The sequence below is a fragment of the Musca vetustissima genome, unplaced genomic scaffold, assembly GCF_032173495.1.
Source record: "Musca vetustissima isolate MV318-11 ecotype Yass unplaced genomic scaffold, APGP_CSIRO_Mvet_v1 utg18376, whole genome shotgun sequence".
Lineage (NCBI taxonomy): Eukaryota > Metazoa > Arthropoda > Insecta > Diptera > Muscidae > Musca > Musca vetustissima.
The window spans coordinates 131,970-158,611 of record NW_026878097.1 but is presented as its reverse complement, the minus strand read 5'-3'; the positions used below and the strand labels follow the sequence as shown (position 1 = coordinate 158,611).

Below are 26,642 nucleotides of genomic sequence, written 5' to 3'. Positions count from 1 at the left end.
CTTAGGGTTGCCTGTTGAGCTCGCAGTTCGGCTTGTCGTTTTTGTTGTATTAGCATTTCATTGAGAGCTTGCTGCCGAGCGGGATCCACCGCTCCGCCACCACCTCCTTGTTGTCGAGCTAACATTTCAGCCGCCGCTGCTGCCTTAGCCTGCTTTTGCAGCGATTCTCTTAGTTCGGGACTTATGACCATGGGTGATCGGGATTGAATACGTTTGTCCATAAGGGATTGTGCCGAGGGCTGAAAAGGGGGTGGAGATTATTAGAGATCAGATAGTTGAGGTGAAAAGTCATCCACGAAGATCAGAGATATACTAGTGGTGGATAAATTACCCACAGTGGAGTATAAATTATCCGTAGTTGTGGATAAATTACCCACAGTGGAGTATAAATTATCCGTAGTTGTGGATAAATTATCCACAGTGGTGGATAAATAATCCATAGTGGTGGAGAAATTCTCCACAGTGGTGGATAAATTGTCAAAAGTAGTCGATAGATTATCCACAGTGGTGGATAAATTATCCACAGTGGTGGATAAATTGTCAACAGTAGTCGATAAATTATCCACAGTGGTGGATAAATTATCCACCATCCGCTGTTGTGGATAAATTATCTACATTGGTGGATAAATTATCCACAGTGGTGAATAAATTATACACAGTGGTGGATAAATTGTCAACAGTAGTCGATAAATTATACACAGTGGTGGATAAATTATCCACCGTGGTGGATAAATTATCCACCATCCGCTGTTGTGGATAAATTATCTACATTGGTGGATATATCATCCACAGTGGTGGATAAATTATCCACAGTGGTGAATAAATTATCCACAGTGGTGAATAAATTATCCACAGTGGTGAATAAATTATCCACAGTGGTGAATAAATTATCCACAGTGGTGAATAAATTATCCACAGTAGTCGATAAATTATCCACAGTGGTCGATAAATTATCCACAGTGATAGATAAATTATCCACAGTGGTGGATAAATAATCACAGTGGTGGTGAATAAATTATCCATAGTGGTGGATAAATTATCTATATTGGTGGATACATTATTTAAAGTGGTGGATAAATTATCCACAGTGGTCGATAAATTATCTACAGTGGTGGATAAATTATTCACAGTGGTGGATGAATTATCCATAGTGGTGGAATCATTATCCACAGTGCAGGATAAAGTATCTACAGTGGAAGATAAATTGTGCACAGTGGTGAAAAATTATCCCCACAGTGGTGAATAAATTATCCCCACTAGTCGATAAATTATCCACATTGATGAAGAAATTATCTACAGTGGAAGATAAATTATCCGCAGTGGTGGATAAATTCTCTAGAGTGGGGAATAAATTATCCACAGTGGTAGATAAATTATCCACAGTGCAGAATAATTATATAAGGTGGATGACAAATTATCGACAGTGGTGGATAAATTATCCGCAGTGGTGAATAAATTATCCACCTCTGTAGATAATTTATCTACCGTTTATCTATTAACTAATACTCCTTCTCAACTCACCTGTTGATTGGCCGGCAGCACACCAACATTCGGTGGTGGTCCATTTTTGTAGCCAATCGAACGGCGACGACCTCCTTCAACATTGCCCAAGGACTCAGGGAAACCAAGTTCATCGCCCAGACTGAAACCTAAAATAGAAAATAAGAAACAAAAATAACAAAAAACATTAATTATTTTAAATAATCTCATAAAGCAACAACAACAAACACCATATTTTTTCAAAATCAATTGATGGACGTGAGAAATCCAAGCGACAGCAGCTTTTTCAGTTTCACACCTGATTTGCTAATTTTTTTTCAAAATAATTAATATTGAGTTCCGCGTCGTCTTATTGAATGCTAAGCTAAATGGCATACAAAATCACCCGACATTATCATCATCATCAACCATCCCGCCGCCATCAATCATCTCTGACAATCATAATCATGCAAAATCAACAGAAAATTTGCAATTAGTGTCCATAAAAAAATTGTGATTTTGAGCATGCCCTCCGCACCCTGTTTTATTTGTTATTGACCGATCATTCATTTGGTTTAGATTTGGGTATTCAGTTTTCGATTTCGAAGACTATTATAAAGATGTCATAGTTAATGACAGGTTAAGGTTCCGCAAAGGGAATTTTGCAAATTTGATGGGTCATTTGCAGAGTGTGTGAGAAATTATGGTGATTTGAGGTAAATTACCGTTAGGTGTTTAACAATTTGAATTTAATTTTCTAACCTACTAATAAAAAGGGGTCAACTTCTATTTTCTATAAATGATATTTAAAGATAATTGATAAGAATCGAAATTTCCGAAAAATATTCTGTGAATTGTGTCAAGAATGATCGGAAATATGATTGAAGTTGGCAAATTATTTTACAGTTAGTGAAATGCGAACGAGATCGAATTAAGAATATGGGAATAATGAAGCGGGATCACAAAAAGAACTATAGGAACCTAAGATCTAAACCTAGTTCCTTATTTCGTTCCGGAAATAACAAAGTCTAAATTTCATCATCACATAGGCTTGATGGAAAATACTGCGCCACAAATCATAATCAAATATAGGAACAAGACTTAAGGTGTAACCTGGATTCAAATCGCAGCGGAAGAGAAAACATTATTTCAAAGTGTTTTTAAAATATTTGTAAAAAATGCTTACAGATGAAATGCATAACACATGAGGATAACATACATAGAATGGAAATGACAAGTCACAACGCCACCTAGAGTAAAATTACAAAACTAAATAAGCAAGTAGGCCACTATCGATAGGAGTCGAAACTCGATTTTGATTTGACAACTTTGACAAACATCGAAAAGTCGGCTACATATCTCTCCAAATCACAAAAATCATGTTGGCATTGTGACTAGGCAACGATAGATGGCATCCTCGTCACCTGGGATATCCAGCTGGAATAAAAACGAACAAGTAAAAAAAGTCTTAGCCGGTGTTTGCCGATAGATATATACCCTAAGCCTATAGTTTGCAGAGGTCTACGAAATAAAACACAGAAGATGTCTACATACCAGTTCAGATGAAATGCATCAACACATGAAGATAACATAGAATGGGAATGGCAAGAGATAACGCCACCCAGACGAAAATTGCAACACTAAATAAGAAAGAATCCGAACCACGGCAATAGGGATAGAAGTCGAAAATCAATTTTGATTTGACAACTTCGAAAAGTCGACTTATTTTTAAAAGGTAAAGATCGAAAAGTCGACTTTTGTTCTCGCCTCCTTATCTCACCAAAGAACAAAATTCAATGAGGCATTGTTGCTAGACAACGATAGATGGCAGCCTCGTCACCTGGGACATGCTGCAGCATACCAATCATCTTTTAAGCTGGTATAAAAACAAACAATTAAAAAAAGTTTCAGCTGGTGTCGCCGACAGATATATACCTTCAGCCTATGGCTTATCGAGGTCTACGAAATAAAACACAGAAGATGTCTACATACCACTTCAGATGAAATGCATCAACAGAGAAAAATTGCAACACTAATAAGCAAGAACCCGAACCACGGCAATAGGGATAGAAGTCGAAAATCTATTTTGATTTGAAAACTTCGAAAAGTCGACTTATAAAAGGCAAAGATCAAAAAGTCAACATTTGGTCTCGGCTAAGTATCTCACCAAAGCACATTCAAGGAGGCATTGTTTCTAGGCAATGATGGATGGCAGCCTTGCCACCTGGGACATGCCGCAGCATACCAATCATCTTCTAAGCTGGAATAAAAACGAACTTGATGTCTCAACCGGTGTTGCCGGCTGATATAAAACCTCAGCCTATGGTTTGCTAAGAAATAAAACACATGTTTTATTATTCGATTTATGTTTTATCAAAAGAGTTGACCATCTTTGGAGAGGTAGCATAAGAGGTTGCCTTATAGATCTCATCATAGGATTTAATGTAGGTTTGGAAAAATATTACGATTTGCAAAAATTTGGATCAAATCAGACAGTCCATTACCATAATAGGTGTGGATATTATGAAGAATATATTTTCAAGGCCCACTAGACGAGGGGATTTTATGAAGAATCTTTTTTCAAGGTCGATTAGAGGTGAGGATTTCATAAAGAATATTTTTTAAGGTCCATTAAAGACATGGGTTTTATAAAGACTATTTTTCTCCAGGTCTATTATGAGCGTGGATTGTATAAAGAATATGTTTCAAGGTGCATTAGAGGCGTGGTTTTATGAAGAATATTATTTCAAGTTCCATTAGAGGCGCGCATTTTATAAAGAAGCAGTGGAACATTTTCCAACTTGAATTAAGTTTGAAAGAAATATTACGATGTGCGTATTTTGTATGAAGTCACACATTCCATACGATTGTTACTGAATTAAAACATTTTCAAATTTGTTACCCTTTGTGGGAGACACCAGATGGAATGGAATAGGCTAGATAAAAATATTACGATGTTCAACGTTTAGATGAAATTCGCTCCACATGAGATTTACAAGCTTTCAAAAGTTTGACCCCTTGTGGGACAGGTACTAGAAAGAGTGAACCGATAAGTCCCATCACACACCATTATAAAAGAATGGTTAAAAAATTATCGGCGTCGAATGAACCACGAGCATTATAATCTATACGAGGACATCGACATAGTCAGTCGTATTGAGCTGCAGCGACTACAGTGGCTAGGCCACGTTGTGCGAATAAATGAGAATGACTCAGCTCAAAAGGCATATAAAAGCGATCGTACTGATTGTTCACACAAAAGGGGAAGGTCACAAATTACATGGGATGACATAGGTTGGTCCTAAATATATCCAAATTTTCGTACTGAAGAGGAATGAGACAATGTGCCTTGGTTTTTTAACCTGAGTGTCTGTAATACTTATAGTTCAAATTTCGAAAAAAATAAACCTTTGGAACATCTATCCTACACTCCATCAGGGGCCAATGTTCTAAATTTAATTGGGGTCATATTTAGTACTTTTGTGCCGTTCTAGTACGAATTTACAAAAACCCATACTTTTCTGACATCTTCAGACTAAGAGTAAAGCTTATCCCAAATTTCAAGATTCCAGCTTCAGGCGATTCGTCTGGGCGTTGGTGAATCGTTAATCAGTTAAGTCTCTTTACTCCTTTATTAGTATAGATAGATATTAAATTTCAGAGCCCGATCGGACGGGGCCGACCATACGATACCCTACACAACTACCACGGAACTCTAACTTTCTGCGTATGTGTATTCCGAGCTTGGGCATTATTTCGTGATATTTGGTCCCTCTAGCCCGATTAGAGGTCAACAGCGCCTCTTCCTTACACTGACATATTTTCCGAATATCGAAAAAACACAGAAAAGAAATTAACCCTTTCAGTGTCAAAAAAATTTTTTGTTGGAATAAAAATCTAAAATTTTGTACTTAAAATCATATAAAGGCATAGAGTATAAAAAAAAACTATTTTCATTTTAACCCTCGGACAGTTTCGTCTGTTTTTCAGCAAAAACAAAAACATCAATGTTAACGGTACATAGGATAACCGAAAAATCGCAAAGATATAGAGAATTTTTAAATGTCGAATATATTCGGCAAAAACACTGAAAGGGTTAAGTATTCGGTCTACTTCATCACATAAGTATAATCTGACTATCACCAAAAGTTATATGCGTTGTCCTTGACCATACCTAGAACCTCATGGAAATTTTCAAAGCGATCAGCTCTATATTTCCGCCCTCTAATGTGGTAATGGGTTACTAAATAATATCTGAATACGTAAGCACCTGTAAATATTTACGTATAAGTCTCACATCCGAGTACGTACGACAATATAACTGGTATCAATTTAAAGGTCAACCCCTCCTCTACTATGGATATAGTATCAACTTTTCGGGTCTATGTCCTTCAGGGGTAAATATATACGCCATAGAATACAAATTTTATCAATTTTCACACAAAAGTCAGGGTCCATTTGACCCGCTAAATATTGACCGATCTTTAACAAAACAGGCATGCTTATTCTTTGGGCCGATTCCCTTCTACATGTAAAATTTCGCGATGTTCGGACCATAATTGCGGCCACTGGAGCGACCACATTAACCGACAAAATTAAGTATTTGGTCCATTTCATCCCCTAAATATTAACCGATCTTTACCAAAAACAATAGGGGTCTTCATTGGCCAGAACCCATCCTACATGCAAAATTTCATGAAGATTGGTCCATAACTGTGGCCTGTATCGTGTTTACTAATTATAATGGACAGACGGACGGACGGATGGACGGATGAAGGACACACATGTCTAGATCGACTCAGCTAGTCAAGATATGGCGATCGGTATACTTAAAGGTGTGTCTAGGACCAATATTTTGCGGCGTTACAAACTTTTGGGGCTGTACAAAGCTATTATACCCTGACAACATAGTTATATAGGGTATAAAAACAGGACTAACATGCCCTACATCTCTTATTTAATATATATATATATATATATATACCCCCCACCACACGGTGGTACAGGGTATTATGACTTTGTGCATATATTTGTAACAGGCAAAAGGAAACGAGATAGACGCATGGTTCCTTTTGAGAATATGCATAGAATCACTTTTTATGTCGATTTATACATGTCTGTCTGTACATCTGTTGATGTTAAATTGTAAACATAGTACAGGTCGCATTTATCATCGGATTTGGATGAAATTTGGCATAGCTCATTTATTTGGCCCAAGGACATTGAAATTGGGAAAAATCGGTTCAGATTTAGATATAGCTTCGTGCACCAAAGCCCCTATATATCATTTGTACTATTTTTGTATATATTTTCGTCCGATTTAATAGAAATGGTGCACCAAAGTTCTTATATATCTTTCGTTCAATTTCATGCCAATGTTCTTTCGAAAAGGCGACGTCAGTTAGGAGACTATGTAGAAGGGTATCATATAGTCGGCCCAGTCCGACCTTACTACTTTCCTTACTGGTTTTTAAATATGAAGATAATGAAAATAAAAAAAATAAAAAATTTATTTTACAAAATATAAAATATTTACAAAATTTTATAAATTAAAAAAAAATATTTAAAAAAATTTGTGTTAATATATATTTTCAATAATTATTTCTAGGTTAGTTTAGAAAAAAATAAATAAAAATATTAACAAAATTGGGTATTACCTAAACCAAAGTGCGCCTTAAGGCCGCCCAAATTTCTTACACGAAAGAGTCCAGATTTTTTGAAATTACAATTGAGTATAAAACCAAAATCGGATTCTAAAACACATGTCCCGCAAGCCAATCCTAAAAATAAATTGTAAACAAGAGGGAAGAGAAAACAAACACAGAAAAATTAGGAATTTGAAAAATAACAAAAAATAGTGGTTGTTGTTTTTGTATATAAACAAATGTTAGGGTATTTACAAGGGTTCATAATGTTTTTTTAGATTGGGGGTATATAGGGCTCAGGAATGCCATATGTGGCTGGGGGGTAGTGGTGGTATTGGTGAAAATGAATTTGGAAAATATAAATGTGACAATGTGTGAATATTTGTTTATGGGTGAGTGAGTGAGTGTGTGTGTAGTGTGTACAGAGTTTGTTGTGGAGTTATGAAGAGGGCGAATACAAATGAAGTTATTTTTTCTGTGTTTTGTTTTTTAATAAATAAGAAACTAATATTTTTTATATACATATTTTATATATATTTTATTTTTTATACATACATATATAGTTTATAATAAGAAACTAAAAAATATATATAGCATTGATTTGTCAAATTACGCCCACATATTCCACAATTTATTATTTTAATATTTCTTTCAATTAATTTACAGTAGAACATCTCAAGAATAGACCGGTCAAAATTGAGATGATTTCCATATAGACAATAGTTCGCAGTAACCTCAGCTTTGATGAATCACAAATCCCCATTTGTGAAAACCTAACATATTTGATGAGATTTAAATTTAACATTTTACACCGATACTAACACTTCTCATGTAAGGTTTATCAGTGCGTAATATATAATAATATGCATATCCCTAGCAGAAGTGTGAAACTCTGAACTACTAAAAATTTTTAAATTTGATTAAATAAAACAAGTGAAAAAGGATTAAGTTCGGCCGGGCAAAACTTTGGATACCCTCCACCATAGATATACTGACAGGTACTTGAAATGAAAATATAGGGAAAATAACAAAAACTGGACCTATACCGACATTGCTACAATTCGATTATGTAAACCATAATATAAACCATAATACAAATTTCAGAATTTTTTAATGGATAATTAAAACGTCAGCCTTATGGCTATTGAGGGTGCCCAGGGTTGCCCATATTCGACGGACCCATGTTTTTTTTTTAATCAAAGAAAAAAATAAAAATTTGGCGATTGGCAATGTTAATCATTTAATTTGTTCCAAGTAGATTTGTTTACATCAATTTTTGAATATGATATCTCTCAAATGGTCGCCTCTGGCGTTGATGACGTATTGTGTCCTTTTTGCTTCATTTTCCATCGTTTTTGCCAACATTTCGGCCGGAAAAGCGGAAATGTTGTCCTTGATCTCTTCTACGGTCCTTGGCCTGTTAACGTAAACCTTTGACTTCAAATATCCCCACAAGAAGAAGTCAGGCGGCGTCAAATCGGGCGAACGCGGTGGCCAGTCCAAATCACCACTTTTCGACATCAAACGGCCCGGAAACAAATTCTTCAGAAAATCGATTGTTATGCGACTTGTGTGCGGTGGAGCGCCAGAACTGCCTCATACGCTTTCGACGAATAATTGACATCACAAAATTGGTCATCATGTCGCGATAACGCTCCTGATTGATGGTAACATCATGGCCATTTTCATTTTGGAAGAAAAACGTCCCAATGACCGTTTTCGCACTAACGCCGCACCAAACTGTGACTTTTTCGTCATGAAGAGGCACTTCTTGAATCTCCGGAGGATTTTCAGTGGCGTTAAAACGGCAATTTTGCTTATTTACGGTTCCATTCAATGTGAAATGGGCTTCATCGGACATGATAATTTTGTTCCAAAGTGCTCGTCATCTTCGGTCATTTCGATGACTCTTTGGGCCCATTGCAATCGACGAGGCTTGTCCGCAGGCAACATTCTTTGCGTCAATTGAATTTTGTACGGGAACAAATGCAAATCAATGCGAATAATCCGTTGTAAAGTGGACCGAGCCATGCCCAACTGCTGAGAACGGCTTTTTTGGGATGTTCTCGCGTGGCGTGTTTTGGTTCATGGTAAAAATCTGTTTGGACTGACGCTTCAAACGCGGTATGTCATTAAACGATGTGACATCTCTGTCAAAAGTTATGGCGTTGCCAGATGAGTCTGTCGAATATGGGCAACCCTGTATACACTTTGACTCTGTGAAAATGTGCCTCATCGAAATATTGGTTCTAGACCCCATGTTTCTTTGGACCAAATTTATTTCAGTTCAATTTGATTTCGTCCAATCTTTGCCCATCTTATTATTTCTTCCAAACTTAGTTCAAGTTCGAATATGGGAAGTATCGGTCCACTACTTCTGGTACATGCCACACAGTGGCTAGGCCTAAATGCGGGTTATAGTTCACATATAGTTCATTATCGAACTCTATGTTTTTGTTTTTTATCTCGCTATCCTCCGCAGGTGAAATGATTACAATAGAGTCCTAGAACCAAACCCTAAACGCGGAACAAATTAGATACCCCAAAAAGGGGGGTTATATGGGGACTACACCAAAAAGGGGGCAAATTTTACCCTGATCAAGAATATATATACTTTATAGGGTCGGAAATTAATATTTCGACAAGTTACAAACGGAATGACAAAATTAATATACCCTCCATTCTATGGTGGAGGGTATAAAAAACTACTCACGCCATTTTACACCATTTATAGGCTAAACTAAATTTTTATGGCTATGAATATAAATATTTTGCCAAAAAATAAACTAATAAAAAAATAAATTTTATCTTCGCATGACAATAAAATGATGAAGATTTCCTTGACTTTGTGAAATAGTTTGTCACAGTTACCTGTTCATTTTTGTTGTTGTTTTTGTTACTGTTATCTTCTTCAAATCATCTTTTTTGTTGTTATATAATACCAAAATATGCAGTTCATTTTATTTTAATTTCAAGTTTATTTGAAATTTTGGGCCTAGATGTCACTCGCCATCATCATCGTCATCATGATCATCAGCATGCGATGATGATGGTGATGTTGGTTGTTGACTCTTAACAAGTTCGTGTCTTAAGTCTTTTGTTTTGTGTGTCTTTTGATTTGACATTAATTAAAGGCATGTTGAATATGAATTAGTTGGTATTTTTTGGTTGTTAATTAAAAAACAATGACTGTGGGAACTCTCGGATGCGAGTGAAATTGTGATACACGGTGTGTCATGGAGAAATTAACATGTAAATAATTGTTGTGGGGAGAGGATATTGTATAATGGTTGTTATGACAAACATTTGCAATATGCAATACTCGTAATTACATGGTAATATTTAATTTAGAAGTGACATGATTTTGGAAATGAAATTAAAATAAATTGAGATTTTATAAAGATTTTTGCATAAAAGGGAAGGGGTTATACTCTGGGGAATATATGATAATTTTTTATTTTGAATATCGCGACTTTGTCATAGAAACATAGTTTTTTAACAGAACGAAACACTGATAAACAAAAATGATTCACATGAGGGGCTTTATTAACAAATATTTTTTAAGAGCCTTGCCTGTAGTTTTTTAAAGATTGGATTTGAAAAAATATGAACAAATAAAATTAAGGGAAATGGATTTAAAGGAAACCCAAGCTTTGAAAAAATATTTTTGGAAAATCGCCTATTTTTTACCACAAACCAAGTAAAAAATAAGGAAGATTATTAGTTTTTGAGTTATCGTGACCGCCATTCGCAAAAATGCTGTTTGGAAAAAATGCGTTTTAAGTTTGAGAAGTCCTCTTGCCGTCACTTGATGCTGACACAATAAATCGGCTATATCTTGACTTGAGATTTCATAGGGACATTCTTGAATTAGTGTAGATTCGAATTAAATCAAAATACAAAATTAAATTTTTTGAAACTGAAAATGCGGGTCCCCTTAAGTTTAAAAACATTTTTAGGTAGAGTAACAAGGGTTATTTTTAATGGCCAGTCACATGTCTGAAATTTGTTATGGGAGCATCCATATGCATAGATTTTTTTTAAATATTTTCTAAGGACTTTACACAAATGTGATTTTTTAAACATATCTATGGATCATCCAAAACAAGGATTTTATATTTGTTTAATGCTTCGACACGAATAGCAGACATTTTTTAAATGACCACTCAGATGTGTAGATTTTATAAAACATATTAAGGGCCGTAGATTTTTTAACAACTATTAAGGACTATCCATATGCGTATATTGTTTACACCTATGGATAGTCCTTATACTTTTTATTTATATTTATTTTTTAAATATACTTTTTTATGGTTATATGAGTAGAATTAAAAATTTGAATTAAAATTATAATTAAAAACCGGTGGGCGGAGCAGTATAGTCGGACGGGCCGACCATACGATAACCTACACAACCACCACGGAACTCTAACTTTCGGTGGATTTTTATTTCGATCCTGAGCAATATATGGAGATATTTGCACCCACTTGGCCGATTAGAGGTCAACTGTACCTCTTCCTTACACTGGATTATTTTCCGAATATTAATATTATTCAGTACAGTCCTTCTAATTACTTGTCCATATCCCCTTCACCGTGGGTTGTGTTGAGATGTTCGGCTTATAATTGTGGCCTACAGATAGACTCAAAAAATAAGACTTTGGTTCACTTCATCCCAATATAATTATCTGAAAATTATAGGGGTTGTCCTTGACCATACCTTTATCCTCATGGAAAATGTCAAAACGATCAGCGCCATATTTCCGCCTTCCAGAGTGGTAATGGAAAGAAAGAAATAATAATACGTAAGCACCTGTAAATATTTACAAGTAACTCCCACATCCGAGTACATACGACAATATAATTGGTACCAATTTAAAGACCAACCACTCCTCTTGGATATACACGTAGGTCTGTTTTTACACGGTAGATTGGTTCCAGAAGAAGTCGTGTAAAAAAAGACATTGATCTTATACATAAAGGGAATTCCCCTAAATTAGTGCTATTGACATTTACTTTGACCAGTAAAAATTGTTTGTACGCGCTAAAGGGGAATGCACTTATATCTTTAAGCTAGTGTTCGCAAACTATCGATACTATCGATGGTTTCAGACTTTTTTCTTTCATAAATACTTTTTTGTGATATGAACATACTTCGCAAAAATTAAATTTGACAAAAAAAAATTAAGTACATAGAATTTCAAATCGTGCTAAATGGAATAAAATGGTCTAAAAAATTAAAAATATTCAACTTTCAAACCGTGTTATATCAAAACCGTGTACAAAAAGACCGCGTAAAAACAGACTTAGGTGTACTATCATTATTTCGAGTCTATGTCCTTCAGGAGAAAATATATACGGCATAGAATACAAATTTTGTCATTTTTCACACAAAAGTCAGGGTCTATTTGACCCGCTAAATAATGACCGATCTTTATCAAAACAGGTGTGCTTATTCGTTGGCCCGATCCCCCTCCTCATGTAAAATTTCGCGATGTTCGGGCCATAATTGCGGTCTCTGTAGCAACCAGAAAAAACGAAATAAATATAAACCGATCTTTGCCAAAAACAATAGGGGCCTTTATTGGGCCAAACCCATCATACATGCAAAATTTCGTGAAGATTTGTCCATTACTGTGGCCTGTATCGTATTTAGTTTGGGTTTTTTAAATAATATTCTTAGGGACACAAACAATCGAGAATATTTTAAAAGAATATATTTCAAGGTCAAATACGGATGTGGATTTTTTAAAGAATATTTTTTTAAGAATCAAAAGAAGCGTGCGATTTTTTAAATAATTATTTTTTCAAAGTCCAATAGAAGAGTAGATTTTTTAAAGAATAATTTTTTATGGACCAACACAATCGTTGATTTTTTAAAGGAACAGTTTCTCAAGAACCACCAATAGAGCGTGGATTTTTTTTAAGGATCAATACAGTCGTTAGTGGATTTTTTGTAAATAATACTTTTTTCAAGGTGTAATATAAGCCTGAACCTTTTTAAAATACATTTTCAATGGACCAATAATCTTTTTGAAAGGACTAAATTAAGCGTATATTTTTTTAAACAAAATTTTTTCATGTTCTGTCAAAAAGACGTTTTAAAAAAAAATGGTGTTTCCACGGTCTTTGACGCCGTGAATATCTTAAAAAATATATATTTTTTGCTAGTAATATTAATGTGGGGAAATGTAAAAAAAATATTTGTTGAAAATTTGAAAGGTTTGACTTAAAAAAGTATATTTTTAAAGAAATTCAATAAGAGGATTTGAAAAAAAATCCTGCCTGGGTTGAAAAAATATTTTTAAAGAAAATGTAAACATCTGTATTTTAATATGTCCTGATTTATATTCGGCGAGTTTACTTGCGGCAATTATTATCGTTCCCTTTTGAACTTGATTCATGCGTCTATACAAGGCAATTCGGTTTCGAAAATATTTCTTTTTTCATTTGATGTCAATAGTTTTTCACATTTAAATAAATATAAAATGTCAACAAATACGAAATACACAAAACGAATTGCCAGAAAATTGTCGGTACGAGCAATTTTTTTCCATTTCTATTCCCCTTGCCCCTCTCTCCTACAAACAAAGACTTGCCGCAAGTAAACTCGCCTAATCTAAATTGAGACTATTAGAAAATAATATATAAGTTTTTTTAATAAATACGTTTTTTTACAAACATTTTTTAGAGACTTGGCCTCACATTCTTCTATACGAACACCAATTTCTGTTGGAATACAACTTTGCCCTGGGACTTCTAAAAATGTCCTTTGAGCTTCTAATAGAAGATCCTTCGTTTATATGAAATTAGAACTTTTGGTTTCTACCGGAAGTATGAGAATCCTATTGCTTTCTAATATGAAGAGGTTATTAGTTTTCAACAAGAATATAATTTGGATCTTTTATAGAAAGATCTAACGGTCTTCAATAAGAAACCTCAATGGTCTTCCACAAGATGATGGTATTTTTTATGTAGATCATATGGTATTGTATTAGAAGCCCTTCTATAAGAAGTCTTAAAGTTTTCTATAAGATTACCTTCTGGTCACATAAAAGAAGACCTTCTAATATGTTATAAAAAGACATATCGATCCTTTATTGAAATATTCTTATTAAAGACCGAAGATTCTTTCATATTTTATAATAACAACGTTTTCTCTTTAATAATACAACATTAAGGGGTTCTATAAAAATGCATATTCCAAAAGAACACCCTTTCAGAAGATTCGATGGTATATTATAAGTCATAGGAAGTCCTTTTGGATGTGTATAAAATATCTATTGGTTTTCAAATGGACAACTTATGATTTTCTCCTATGGTTCTGGTTCTTTATAAGTCTTCTATAAGGTGATATTTGGGTACGTATTTGGTCTTCTACAAGGGGGACTTTTGGCAATTGTATTGAGGATATATTTTGGTTTATGATGAGAATACATTTAATCTATTATAAAAAGACTTCATTCCATGGCTTCTTTGATAAAACCGTCCAATATTCAATAGTATACCAAAAGAAGGCCTTGTGGTCTTTAAGAAATATTTGTCTCCTATTAGAAGGCCCTCAGGACTTCAAAAATAGTCCCTGTGACTTTTTAAAAAAAGAACTTGTGCTCATCCAAGGGAAGGCCTTGTGATTTTCAAATTTTAGCCGAAAAAAAGCAAAACAAATTTTAAATCTAGTTTTTACCATTTTTTGTTATATATTTTGACAACAGTATGTATTAATTATGTATATTTTTTTAAATTTGAATTTTAATCATATACAGTGAGTGTAATAAGTATTTTGCCTCAATAAAAATATGAACATTTTACAATATATACGCCTAAAGCCAGCAAACTAAATATGTAAAATGAATTATATATGATGGAGTACGTTTGTGGATATATTTAGATCGTATTTCTGCAAGAATCGCAGCGAAAGACCTATTGGTCTCGAAGATATCGGCTGAAATACATAACAACCCAAAAATGTTTATCACAAAAAAGTATTTTGCTTTTTATTATTATTTTAGAAAAAAATGTTACATAGGACACGTTTGGTCTTTTTATAGTTACCATTGCGGGTAATGACATACTATAGGTGATTTGGCAACGATTCCAATAAACCTCGGTATATTTTCGCGAGTATTTTCTTATATTTACGTTCAATACATTCTCCAGCAATATTTCATTTAATATTTGGTAATTTCTCGTCCTGATCTCAAAATCAGAGAATTAAATATAGTCGTCGCGGCTTCAAAACATTCCAAATATGTTAAGAATAATAAAAAGGAGGTTTTACAAAATATATTGCGAGGACAGGGCCTTAAAAACAATTAAAACCAAAATCCGACAAACAAATTATCTAAAAAAATATCGCGAAACCCCATTTTCCTAACTTCGAAAACTTTATAGTTCATTTTTACTGATCTAGGAACCAAAATATACGATGAAAATAGCAATAAGGAGGTCAGATTCAAATATATGGACGGTTTTCTGGCAATAGAAATACATCTTATTTTGAAAATGAATACATCGACCTGTTTATTCCCTACTGCATTTTATTCGCAACTGATGGTGTTAATCGGAGATAAAATATAGAATGCGTATTCGCCACCAGCAACCACAGTTTTTCAAAAGACAATAGGATTTCACGAATAATGATGTTTTCTCCCAACTTCATGTATTGTTGTTTATTACTATTGTTTTAGAACTGTCCATATCTTTGAATCTGACCCCCTTATTGGTATTTCCATTGCATATATTGGTTCCTAGATCAATATTACTGGACCATACAAATTTCGAAGTCAGAAAAATTGGGTTTCGCGAATTTTTTTAAATAATTTGTTTGTCGGATTTTGGTTTTTATAGTTTTTAAGGTTCTGTCCTCGTGTTATATTTGGCAAAACCTCTTCTTTATTATTCTAAACATATTTGGGATGTTTTGAAGCCGCAATGACTATGTTTAATACTCTCATCTTAAGATTAGGACGAGAAAATACCAAATATTAAATGAAATACTGATGGAGAATGTATTGAATGTAAATGTGAGAAAATACCCACGAAAAAATGCCGCGATGTAATGGAACCGTGGTCAAATCGGTTATAGTATGTGGTTAACCGCAATTGTAACTATAAAAGGACCAAACGTGTTCAATGTAACAATTTTTTCTAAAATTATAATAAAAAGCAAAATACTTTTTTGTGATAAACATTTTTGGGTTATTATATATTTCGGCCGATATCTTCGAGACCAATAGGTCTTTCGCTGTGATTCTTGCAGAAATACGATTTAAATATGTCCACAAATGTACTCCATCATACATAATGCATTTTACATCTTTAGTTTGCTGGCTTCAGACGTATATATTGGAATTTTTTCAAATTTTTATTGAGGCAAAATACTTTTTACACTCACTGTATGTATACTTCTTCAAATATTTTCCATAAAAAAAATAAACTAACCGTTTATGGCAAATGCAAATACCATTGACGGCTGATATTTGAATGTCATTAACAAATCCATTAATATATATCAAGCATGCATATTTGGCTACGTACATATTTAAATATGTGTGTGTGTATTTCAATATTCAAATGTAAACAAATATGGAAACAAAATAACATTTAAAAAATGCATGTCAACGGAAATGCAAATTCAATTAATGCATCGACTCATCTAACCCGAAGATCATCACACATACCTTGTAGCCGTGTTGGTTCGGCATCTATGGACCGGTTATGTTGTAATTACACAAAAGATTAAGGGTAGACAGACGGTAATTAAAAAAAGATATTTAAAAAATATCATTGGGCCATTAAATGCCTCTCTGTAAGGCGCCTAAAAGTATGCAAACATTTTCCTTAGAAGCCTTTAGAATAAATAATCCTTAGAGGTTGGGTTTTTTTATAAAGAAAAGTGGGATTAATTATTAATAAATAAAAAAAACTATATAATTGAATTTTGAATTTGTCTATATGTTATCCATTACCATGGTGGGATGATTACCCCTAAACCCAGACAACGTCAGATAATTTTTCTTCAAATCTTTACATTTAATATTAAGACTTAAATACTTTTTTTAATAAATGACTATTTTTTAATAAACTTTAATTTTAGTGTTCTTCTTTTTAGTTTTTGCCGTTCCTTTAAAAGTAACGTTGGTCTATTACAAACTTTTTTGTTTATATTAGTCGCAAAAATACCTCATCACCCTCAATCCATTAACTTATCTTTGGTTCTCTTGTTTTGTCATTTAATTTTCCACAAATCAAATTTTCCTTTCAGTAATTGGAAATCAACTGGAAATGTTGGCTGGTTGCATGATTGTTTTGGTTAATCACAGCCGGTTTGATATAATGCCGCTCATTACACTTGAAATCAAATCGTGTCGAGTTGAGCTACCGGTTAATCGACTCAAGTGTCACAATGATGTTGGAGTTGTTGGAAATCGTGGTAATATGGCTAACCAACACCACCGTCTCACATAGTTATCATGTTAGAGTGGCCGGTTGAATAATCTACAAAATGTGGCTAAGATTGCTGCTTTGCATGTTTGCAGCATTTGAAACGACCTTTGAAGGTTCAAATTGAAATAAAAACAAAAACAAACAGCTACAGAAAAAAAGGGAGTGGAATATGGAATTTGATGTCATTCTCATTTTCCCATAGCAATGTCCACATAGCACACTCATATTACGTGTATACAGGTATGTGTGTATGTATGTATGTAAATAATCAACAACATGGCAACCAACTAAATTGGGTAATAATGATGAGATGAGATTTGTCAGCTAAAAAAATTAAGTTATTTTACAACTTCCACTTCAAGCGAAATTTAAACAAACCTCAAACTCATTATTCTCACCCTAGACCAGAGTCCATCGACATCATGCCAATTATTGCCAAAAATTGTTGGTTAATTTAACCAAAAATAATAATAATAATAACAAAATTAAAAGCCGTGTTAATTTAAAAAGAAATAGTTAAGAGGAATTTAAATTTATTCGATTATAAAAAATAAAAATAAAATTGCCTCTTGGAAATCTTTTTTTTTTACATTTTTGAAAGTAATGTCAAATTATTTTATTTTTTAGGAGGAGAATGGATAAATTCCAAGAATTGAAGATATGTTTCCTTGAGACGAAGACATTCGTATTTTATCATTTAATAGAAATCTAAATTATAAAATATATATTTTTTATTTTATGAGCAATAAAACACAATAAATGCAGAAAACAATCTGATATAAATGGTTGAATTTTGTAAATAAAAAAAAAAATATTTATCTGGCCTATAACTTTTTATTCTTCATTATGGTGGTTATTTCTAGTTTTTATATGATTTTTACTGAGTAGATTCACACTCACTAAAAATTTTAGTCGTTTTGGATATTATTTGGCATTGGAAACAAAAACTGAACCCGTAAATACCAGACAAATTAACAAGGGGACAAATGCCATCTATCGGAACTTTTCGACTTTAAAAAAATCGATATAATGAAAAACGGTTGCCCGATTAGAGATAAACAGCACCTCTTCCTCACACTGACATATTTTCCGAATATTACGAGTATTCAGTACAGCTATTGTCCAGATTCCGTTCACCGTGGGTGATGTTCGGCTTTCATTTGTGGTCTATAAATCGACTCTAAAATAACACAAACAAATTAAGTTTTCGGTCCACTTCATTCCAAAATTATTATCTGATCATCACCGAAAATTATAGGCGTTGTCCTTGATCATAACTGAAACCTCATGAAACATTTCAAAGCGATCAGCGCTATAGTTCCGCTCTCTAGAGTGATAATGGGTTTTTAAATAATATACGAATACGGAGATACCTGTAAATATTTAGGTGTAACTCCCACATCGGAGAACATACAACAATATAATTGGTATTAATTTAAAGGTCAACCACTCCTCTTGGATATAATATCAACTTCTCGGGTCTATGTCCTTCAGGGGTAAATATATACGCTATAGAATACAAATTTTGTCATTTTTCACACAAAAGTCAGGGTCCATTTGACCCGCTAAATATTGACCGATCTTTATCAAATCAGGCATGCTTATTCTTTGGCTCGATCCCCTTCTCCATGCAAAATTTCACGATGTTCGGGCCATTATTGCGGCCTCTGGAGCGACCAGAAAAACCGACAAAAATTTAGTATTTGGTCCATTTCATCCCCAAAATATTAACCGATCTTTCCCAAAAACAATAGGGGTCTTCATTGGCCAGAACCCATCCTACATGCAAAATTTCGTTAAGATTGGTCTATAACTGTGGCCTGTATCGTGTTTACAAATTATAATGGACAGACGGACAGACGGACACACATGTCTAGATCGACTCAGCTAGTCGAGATATGACGATCGGTATACTTAAAGGTGGGTCTAGGACCAATATTTCGCGGCGTTACAAACTTTTGGGGCTGCACAAAGCTATAATACCCTGACAACATAGTTGTGTAGGGTATAAATATTTATTTCTTACGGTATCGTAATTAGATCTACCTGCCATCTATTGACAAATTATGAACATGACTTATGTCATGTGATTAGATTTTGTTCACTCATTAAAGATTAGTCAGCGACATCTATAAGAAAATTAATATTATTTACGAATAGGTAATTTACCCCACCAAGAAACCGGAATATCAAATTACAGCCCCATTCGAGTAGGAAATGCGGTTATAATCATCAAAATTCGGTAGTTTCAAAAAAGGTAGTTTGACAGCCGTCAATTTTGTAGATTTGAAATGATTAAAATTCACCACAAAAGTGGTAAAAATCACAGTTCACAAATTTAAACCAATTTTGTTATAGAGAAGGTTATTTTGGGCAAGAATGCCTTCTTTAGGTCTTCCGTAGCTTAAAGCATTAGGTCTTCCATTGGTAAAAGAACTTTTAGATGTCCGACGACTTTCTGAAGGTCTACTATAAATAAAATCCTTCTATATCTCTCTTAGACATAGAAATCCTTCTGTGCCACGTCATAGCTTAAAACAGATTTTTTATATATTTTTTTAATAGAAGACCTTCTGTAGGTCTTTTGTAGCGTAAATCAACACTAATATAGCTCTAATATCTTAAACAGAGTTATCATAGGTAGAAGAATTTCTGATTATTATACGACATTCTGCAGATCTTCTATAGCTAAAATTTAAACCTGTTGAATGCAACACTACTCATGTGTTGCATTCAACACATGAGTAGTGACATCTATTGATTAAACAGCAAACAAAAATATAGAGATTGACAATGATGTTTACAACGCCATCTATATATCAATAAAAAGTTATAGATGTCACTACATAAGTAGCGACATCTATTGATTGACCACCGAACAAAAATATAGAGCTTGACGTTTACAACGCCATCTATATATCAATATCAATTTCCCATAAAAACCCTACCACCTGAAAGTGGAAGAAAATTTTGTTGCAACGTCTTAATTAGATTCTCTTGCCATCTATTGGAAAATGTTAACCATGAACAATGTCATTTAATTATATGGTTTGCTTATATTTTTACATGGGAAGCTAACAAAGTTTATATCTAGATCTTGATGTATTCGGTGCCCTCTACATATACATTGTGATGAAATCTATGGAATATATATTAAACATAAATATAGAGCCTGATATTGATATTTACCACGCCATCTATATATCAATAGTTACTATAAGGAATATTTAGGAATAAAAGACATTGACCCATATTAACAATGTTTGATGTGACGCTCTTCCGACCTTAAAATACCAAATTGAAGAAAAGATCGTTTGAAATAATCTTCAAAATACTAAAAGTAGAATGGTATCGCTATATGGGAACTAAACTTTTAAGTATATTAAGAATTTTCAGCAGAAAGATTTCCTAGCCAAAAAAAGGAATGTTCTTTCAGAGAGCGTTTCGAATATTTTTAAACGGAAGGCATTTCCTTCTTGATGAAGTGCACCGACGCTCCCAGGCATTCTAATAACCAAATTCAGCATCGACATTAACTTAGGATAAATAAACATAAATGGCGCCACCTAGGGGAAGATGACAACAAAAAATTAGCGTGGACCCTAACCACATCACAAAATTCAATTAAACGTCGTTACTAGATGACGATAGATGGCGGTCCCCCCATCATATAAGACAGGTTTCAGCATACCAATCATCTACTTAGCTGGAATAAAAATAATGAAATGATTTAACTTAACTAACAGAGGGAATAATCGAATACAGATGGCGGCGCTTTGTGGTAGTCCTATGCTTCCAAGTGGAGCAACAGAAGAAAAACAAGTCAATAATTACAAGAGACATGACTATATCGAACATGAGGATTTAAAATGGAGGAAGGTTATATGAAAAGAAAGTAAAGAGACAAATTTGGACGGAGACGTCTATGTGACCGATTATACATGTAAAAAATCTGCATTTGAAATAACCACAGTTGTGTTATAAATAATTCTTAGGGGAGCGATTTATGCTATAACTCGTTTTATTTGCAAAGGCTCGTAAAGAAAGCATTCTTAGGTTCGGCCGAGTCGAACTTTTTATATCTTCCACTATGAGATGGACATTGAAAATATCTAAAATTCAACGAAACTTGAACAGTAAATCGAAATACCAAACTACAAAAATTCAAATAGGAAAATTTATCTACGACCTTACACATACCGAAAATGTTCCTTATAATGTTTTGTGAAGAAGTTATTCTCTCACCATGTTCCCGGAATGTCAAATTATAGCCACTTCGTATTGCTCAAATTACCGAAATTTAGTCACACCATTAAATTGAGTCTGATATTGACTTTTGGTTGGAAGATTTGAAACCCACTTTTTCTGTAGAAAAACATACCCAAAATCGTAAAAAATTAATAATGTCGGAAAATTGGGCCAGTATTTGTAGGGAGATTTTCTAAACAAGGAAAATACAAAATGAAAGACTTTCCCAAACTTCTCAAAATACCGATATTGGGGAGATACTGTGATATGGTGGCTACCCCGAATCTCTGACCTCTGTAAATAATAATTAAAAAATTACAGTCAATTTATTACAAACGTACAAACTCCCAACCGAAATTTGGGAGGTATTGTTATATGTGGGAGCTACCTTAAAGGGAAACACTTCTGATCAAGGATCGAATTCTGTTGAAAAAATTCCCAATATACTGAATAAAAATAAATACATGTTCAATATTTAAAAGCTCTATCATAATTATAGGGAGCTATATCGGAATTTCAACAGACAGACAAGCAGATGGAATTTAGCCAGACGGACATAAGAATTTTATCGACACTGAATTGTATTTTGATTAATATGTCGAGGAGTTGCAAATTGAATAACAAATTTAATATCCACCCAATCTTGTGGTGGAGGTTATAAAAATCGGTTATAATATGTCTGTAATATTAAAAACGATTCGACCTTTGCAATGTAATTATATGAAAATGTCTTATAGAAAAAATAGCGCGTCTTCGTTTTTATAAGATAATTTGCCATATTTAGCATCAAATCGAAAATGAACCAACGGCAATCAGCAACCAATCAGCATTTCTTTTATAGAAAACTACCAGTCAATTTTAGGTCTAAAGTCCTTTTATTGCTATGTAATTTCTTTTGCATGCCAAGTTCGTGTCTTAAGTCTTTTGTTTGATTTATTTCATACATAAAATATTTCCTTCACACAAAACATTATAGGAATTTCACAGGAAATATATCTGAATTAATAAATGCAATACATTTTATTGTTTCAGTTTCTTAACAGTTCCGGTTCCCTTACATGATCTGGAAATAAAATTAACAGCTTTATAACAGAGGTCAATAGAAATTGCTGAAAGTTTTGACATGGCATTTAATTGAAGACTTCCTATTGGCATTTTTTAGTTGGAAACTATTTTTTTTCAATGGGGCCTTCATAGGTCATCCGTAGATTTTTTGGACTTTGTTATAGATTACATGACCTGCAAATAGCCTTCTAACGATGAATCTTGCAATTTTATTTTTAAAATAAACCCTTTGTTTTTTATTGTCAAATTATCTAAATGAAATATCTGATAATTGAATGTTTTTATCACCATCTAAGGTGCCAAAAATGGCAGAAAAATCAGCAATTTTTTTTGTGTTGTTTATTTTTCTTTAATTATTTAATTTACTTCTCATGACCTAACCTCATTATTTAATACCTTTTTTAATTTTTCTACTATTAACTCTTGTGAAGATATTGTATTTGTTTTTTCTTTTCTTTTTGTTTAAATTAATCAAAACGACGAAATTGCGGATTTCCGGCTTTGTTTTTACACCGTCGTAAATAAGCCTAATTAGTTAGCTTTTAATTTATTGTTTTAGGGTTATCATGAATGACCGACTGCTAAAAAGTGTTAAACTTGACACCAATAATGTGAAGAGAAATAGTTAAAAGAGAAAAAATTAATGAAGAGAAAAAAAATAGTATGATTTTTGAAAGAAGATGAAAAATTTGAATAAAAAAAAATCTACTTAAAAAATTAAATATTAATAACCAGTAAGGAGATAGTAAAGTCGGACTGGGCCGACTATATGATACCCTTCACCACTTTTGGTATATTCTACATATGTATCCGAAAAGACGTCGCCTTTTTGAAGGAATTTTGACATGAAATTGAACGAACTTTAATATGTGATTTTTATGTCTTTCTGGAACCTAGGCTAAACTTCATTTCATTTGGGTAAGTTTAGAGTCATTTGCGCACGTTGGGACAGATTTGTGTAAATCGATTTAAAGCAAACTTGACATACGCTATTCGGTATGCTGCACTGTTTACAATTTAATCTCAATTAGACATCCATTGATTACTTGGTGTACAAATAACATAAATAAGTCGAAATTATATATGGAAGCTACGATATATCTATATCTGAACCGATTTGAAGCAAACTTGCTAAAGATTAATTTAGATTAATTTCAGTACGTTGTATCACTCGGCCTAGCTGTGGATCTTCACAGCACAATTTAATTAAAATCGGACGAAAATATATATAGGAGGTGTAGACATCATTCTGGATTTATATCAATACGCTATGCCACAATTCATGCAAATCAAATGATTTTCTGGGACTTTGGTGCACCATTTACCTAAAATCGGGCGAAACTATATATGGGAGCTATTTGTAAATCTAAACCGATTTTCATGAAACTTAGCACACATCATTCTAGACCTAATTCAATAGGCTATACCAAATTTCGTGCAAGTCGAAAGATATATATGGACTTTGGTAGACCATTTACCTAAAATCGGTCAAAACTATATATGGGAGCTATATCTAAATCTGAACCGATTTTCATGAAACTTAGCACACATCATTCTAGACCTAATTCAGTAGGCTATACCAAATTTCGTGCAAATCAAATGGTTTTCAGGGACATTGGTGAACCATTTACCTAAAATCGGTCAAAACTATATATGGGAGCTATATCTAAATCTGAACCGATTTTCACGAAACTTAGCACACATCATTCTAGACCTAATTCAGTAGGCTATACCAAATTTCGTGCAAATCAAATGGTTTTCAGGGACTTTGGTGCACCATTTACCTAAAATCGGTCAAAACTATATATGGGAGCTATATCTAAATCTGAACCGATTTTCAGGAAACTTAGCACACATCATTCTAGAACTAATTCAGTAGGCTATACCAAATTTCGTACAAATCAAATGATTTTCAGGGACTTTGGTGCACCATTTACCTAAAACCGGGCGAAACTATATATGGGAGCTATATCTAAATCTGAACCGATTTTCATGAAACTTAACACATCATTATAGACCTAATTCAATAGGCTATACCAAATTTCGTGCAAATCAAATGATTTTCAGGAACTTTGGTACCCCATTTACTTTAAATCGGACCAAAGTATATATGAGAGCTACATGTAAATCTGAACCGATTTTCACGAAACTTAGCACACGTTATTCTAGAAATAATTAAGTAGGCTATACCAATTTTTGTGCAAATCAAATGGTTTTCAGGGACATTGGTGAACCATTTACCTAAAGTCGGGCGAAACTATATATGGGGGATATATCTAAATCTGAACCGATTTTCATGAAACTTAGCACACATCATTCTAGAAATAATTCAGTAGGCTATACCAAATTTCGTGCAAGTCGAAAGATATATACGGACTTTGGTAGACCATTTACCTAAAATCGGTCAAAACTATATATGGGAGCTATATCTAAATCTGAACCGATTTTCATTAAACTTGGCACACGTCATTCTAGAAATAATTAAGAATCTATACCAAATTTCGTGCAAATCAAGTGGTTTTCAGGGACTTTGGTGCACCATTTACCTAAAATCGGGCGAAACTATATATGGGAGCTATATCTAAATCTGAACCGATTTTCACGAAACTTAGCACACATCATTCTAGACCTAATTCAATAGGCTATACCAAATTTCGTGCAAGTCGAAAGATATATATGGACTTTGGTAGACTATTTACCTAAAATCGGGCAAAACTATATATGGGAGCTATATCTAAATCTGAACCGATTTTCACGAAACCTAGCACACATCATTCTAGACCTAATTCAGTAGGCTATACCAAATTTCGTGCAAATCAAATGATTTTCAGGGACTTTGGTGCACCATTTACCTAAAATCGGTCAAAACTATATATGGGAGCTATATCTAAATCTGAACCGATTTTCACGAAACCTAGCACACATCATTCTAGACCTAATTCAGTAGGCTATACCAAATTTCGTGCAAGTCGAAAGATATATACGGACTTTGGTAGACCATTTACCTAAAATCGGGCGAAACTATATATGGGAGCTATATCTAAATCTGAACCGATTTTTATGAAACTTAGCACACATCATTCTAGACCTAATTCAGTAGGCTATACCAAATTTCGTGCAAATCAAATGGTTTTCAGGGACGTTGGTGCACCATTTACCTAAAATCGGGCGAAACTATATATGGGAGCTATATCTAAATCTGAACCGATTTTCATGAAACTTAGCACACGTCATTCTAGAAATAATTAAGTAGGCTATACCAAATTTCGTGCAAATCAAATGGTTTTTAGGGACTTTGGTACCCCATTTACATTAAATGGGAGCTACATCTAAATCTAACCATGATTTTTATAGCAATCTCAAACCTCCCCCATCATGCTGAGAATGCTGTTTGTTGTTGTTGTTGCATCTTCGAAAACTGAGTCAATTTCAGCATCACAAGTCCTTGGATTTTCCCAAAGGATTGCAAGTAAGCAATACGCTTGCAAGGTTGATATACGTACGTATTTTTCATGGTTATGCTGTATGTGTTTCGAGTGTCTCGTTCTGTGAGTGTTTGTCTGTGTGCGTGCAAAGGATATGTAATGTTTATTTTCCTTAAGAGATGCTTTGAAGGAGATCAAGAAAAAGAAAAAAACTTTTTTTTTAGATTTATAACCATTCGTGCAACAGTCTGAGGAAAAATGAAAAAGGGAAAAATCGGAAAAACAACATCAACATTTGATGCAGCTTTAACCTGCATTGCATGAATCTTCCA

The 26,642-nt window shown here is 33.6% G+C and overlaps 1 protein-coding gene across 1 annotated transcript in view; it reads right to left on the bottom strand.

The window, feature by feature from the left end:
• The window catches only part of LOC133322890 (uncharacterized), a 79,208-nt gene that overhangs the window by 3,947 nt on the left and 48,619 nt on the right, over positions 1-26,642 (bottom strand). Inside the window, exons 2-4 of the mRNA XM_061531843.1 lie at positions 7,137-7,259; positions 1,522-1,649; positions 154-239 (exon numbers count right to left, since the gene is read on the bottom strand). Of these exons, the coding sequence (XP_061387827.1) occupies positions 154-239; positions 1,522-1,649; positions 7,137-7,259 (337 nt within the window). The remainder of the gene's footprint in view (positions 1-153; positions 240-1,521; positions 1,650-7,136; positions 7,260-26,642) is intronic.